The 3231-nt window shown below is 38.2% G+C and overlaps 3 protein-coding genes across 3 annotated transcripts in view; 2 read left to right on the plus strand and 1 right to left on the minus strand.

Moving 5' to 3' along the window:
- Positions 1-876, plus strand: part of CBG01370 — a gene marked incomplete at both ends in the record, with an annotated part of 2483 nt that extends 1607 nt beyond the window's left edge. Inside the window, 2 exons of the mRNA XM_002636075.1 lie at positions 278-715; positions 760-876. Of these exons, the coding sequence (XP_002636121.1) occupies positions 278-715; positions 760-876 (555 nt within the window). The remainder of the gene's footprint in view (positions 1-277; positions 716-759) is intronic.
- A 253-nt stretch (positions 877-1129) lies between these two features.
- CBG26990 lies at positions 1130-1342 on the minus strand (the record flags this gene model as incomplete). Its single annotated transcript, XM_045236884.1, has 2 exons — positions 1130-1224; positions 1276-1342. The coding sequence occupies 2 exons, from the start codon at positions 1340-1342 to the stop codon at positions 1130-1132; spliced, it is 162 nt and encodes a 53-aa protein (XP_045098009.1).
- Positions 1343-2686: 1344 nt separating this feature from the next.
- On the plus strand, positions 2687-2891 carry CBG26989 (the record flags this gene model as incomplete). The annotated part of the gene is made up of 2 exons (XM_045236885.1): positions 2687-2753; positions 2800-2891. 2 exons carry the CDS (start codon positions 2687-2689, stop codon positions 2889-2891), a joined length of 159 nt encoding a protein of 52 aa, XP_045098008.1.
- Positions 2892-3231: the final 340 nt, after the last annotated feature.

Consider the following 3231-nt stretch of genomic DNA (forward strand, 5'->3'; position numbering starts at 1 on the left):
AAATAATGCTCTCAGGCGCCGTAGCCTAGGTTTCTCACTGCGCGGGAATTCAAATCCTCGTCCCTCGGCGGCACCTTTTTTGAATTTTTTTCATTTTCAACGGCGTTTTTCGAGGATTTCGGATTTCTTTTAAATTTTTTTGCAATAATATTATGAAAATAGATAACTTTTAACACATTTTAATGCAATAAAAATTTTTGGTCGGATTCCCCCTTTAAGGTACCAGTGGTCTTTCGATTTATTAAAATTATATTCAGTTCATCAAAATCCATTTCAGGGTTGGTTTGACATATTCGGCGCCGGCGAATTCCTTCCCAACAACTGGGCAATGAAACTCGCTGCCAAGGACATTTGCGGCGGACTCCAAATTGAATCCGACCTCTGTGACAACGTCCTTTTCCTGATCGCCGGACCAGAAAGTGATCAATGGAATCAGACTCGTGTTCCAGTATACGCGACTCATGATCCAGCTGGCACATCCACCCAAAACATTGTCCACTGGATGCAAATGGTTCACCATGGAGGTGTCCCAGCCTACGATTGGGGTACCAAAGAGAATAAGAAGAAGTATGGGCAGGCGAATCCACCAGAATACGATTTCACTGCCATCAAGGGAACTCAAATCTATCTGTACTGGAGTGACGCTGATTGGTTGGGTGATAAGGTTGACATCACTGATTACTTGTTGACCCATTTGGACCCAGCGGTTATTGCGGTAAGAACAAACAGACACACAGAATTAATTTAGAAATTTTCTAGCAAAACAATCATCTTCCGGATTACAACCATTTGGATTTCACATGGGGACTACGTGCGCCACAGGACATTTATCATCCAGCAGTGGAGCTTTGTACAAATGATTATTTGGGAAAATGAAAATTTTCCAACTTTCTATGAATAAATATTTCTAAAAAGTTGTATTTTTTACTATTGAAGTCCCTGGGACTGCTACCGACTGAGCTACAAGGTGGTACATATAAAATACTCATTTGTAAAAGATTGACTTCATTGGAAGGTGTAAATTGAGCGTAATTTTGACATGCTTGTGAATACAACACCATCAGAATTTCTTTAGCATAAAAGTGGGATATATAATTTCATTTTTATGCTACTTGAAAATGAAATTCGTCTACTTTCCATGTGGTCCATTGTTGAAAGATCCGTAGCCGACGACGTGTTGCTGTCCTCCGGCTCCTCCTTCAGCTTGTTCGTCGAGTGCGTTGACTGGAATATGTTTTTTTTTTTTAAGCTTCCCAAAGATCTGTTTAAACTTACGTCCCTGAACCATGAGCGTGCAGGAGATGACAAGGAGAACGAGGAAGAGAAGTTGGGCGGTGAACATTTTCTGAAATTAAATAAAACATTAGAAAATGTAATTCTTGCCTCATGAAACCCTCCATACCCTCAGCCTTTTATAGTACTCATCCTGTTTACTTCCATCTATACCTTTTCGTTTTTGACCTTAACTTGTTTCCCGTTTTCCAAATTGTTATTGTCACATCTAGTACAACATTTTGCATGAGCGAAAATCAGAATGATCTCCGGAAATAGTACTAATCGGGAAACTTTTCGCGGCAAAACAGAAGCACCAAAGGTTGAGGTTGACAAGACGGTAAACCAGAAATCTAGGGTGACGCCCAACCGAAGAAATGAATACAAAACTTATAGAGCAGATTGGAGATTTTAAACCAAAGAGGTTTCCAAACTTCCAATTTAGATAATGCACAAAAAAGTAAAAATCGAAATATTGAAATATTTTCTCAGAGCATCGAAAATTTAAAAGGAGCGTTTTCTGGAAGTTCAACTCAACTGCACCTACTGTATGCTTCAAAACATTTTATCTCGTATTGTTGGAATTTCACAAAAAAGAGATCAATTACCAAACTGAAGCTCTAATTTGTTTAGTGTACTCTGAAATTTTCAGCCAAATCGAACGATTTTTAACAAATTTTCCAAACTTTAATTGAAACTACTCTACATATTTGCTCTACTATATTGCCCACTCTTCAATTTGAGCTCAATTATCTCGGTTCTTATGAGGGATATCAAAAATCTATTGCCTGATAAAATACTGCTGACATCATGATCAATACTTTATCAGTTCACGGATTTTTGATATCTCTCATAGAAACCGAGATAATTAAGCTCAAATTTTACATATTGGGTGGGCTTCTATTAGAACAAATACGGTATTCGATTTGAGCTAGAAAAAGCTCAACAGCTGGAGTGTTAAAACGCAAACTCTATTTCTACAGTTAATTCGAAGATCAACGAAAATATTCAATTTTCTCAGAAACCTGTTCTGCAAACTTTCCAGTCATACGGTTTGGCTATTTTTGAACTCCATTTTGTTTTCTTTTACTTTCTTATCATGTTAATAATTTAACGGTTTCTCGGATTCTTTGTAAACATGGTATAAACACTTTCTGACAAGGACACTAGAGGGTCAGATATCTTCCTCTCTCAAGAATTCTTCTTTAGGTTCACAACACAGACACCAGAAATGAAGGTTGATCTAAAGGCACCGAAAATTGCACCTGTTGGGTTGGAAAAAAAGATACGGATCAAATGACAGTGATCAGAAACGAGATGGGTGTGGGAAAGATAACCATCTGGACAAGATAGGGTACTATAAAAGGCAGGTATGGTCGAAGGATGCTCAGAAAACGTTTTTTATCCCGAATAAATGATCAGCGCCCAACTTTTCTTCCTCGTTCTTCTTCTTGTTGCATGCATGTTGGCTGTTCATGCCCGTTAGTTTCGATTGCTCTCTATTTAGTTGAAATCCGAATTTTCCAGACAGCCGTGCTGATGGTAACGTCGAAGGAGGACTTGGTCAATTCATTCTCAGCTCACATGGATCTGACAACCACGGACCACATGGAAAGTAGACGAATAGAATTTTCAACATTATATAAAACTGATAATAATTCAGAGACCTGTATCTAAAGATTTATTGTATTCTTGGTCATAAAAAATGTACATGTGTTTTAAGAAATAAGGCTTATGTTATAACAGCCTATAGGTCATGAAAACCTATAGAAAGAATATAATTTTGTTTCCATAAATTTTACTTTTCATGACACACTTCAAAAAAAAGGCAGAAAATTACAAAAATTTACATTGAACCGACCTTCGGAAGTTGAACTTAATGAATTTTCAGTAGGGTTTCCATTTGGGGGCGATTCATCCGCCCGCACCCACCCGGGGGGCTCACCCCCCGCGGCCCAA

Source organism: Caenorhabditis briggsae (genome assembly GCF_000004555.2).
Source record: "Caenorhabditis briggsae complete genome, chrV, whole genome shotgun sequence".
Classification (NCBI taxonomy): Eukaryota; Metazoa; Nematoda; class Chromadorea; order Rhabditida; family Rhabditidae; genus Caenorhabditis; species Caenorhabditis briggsae.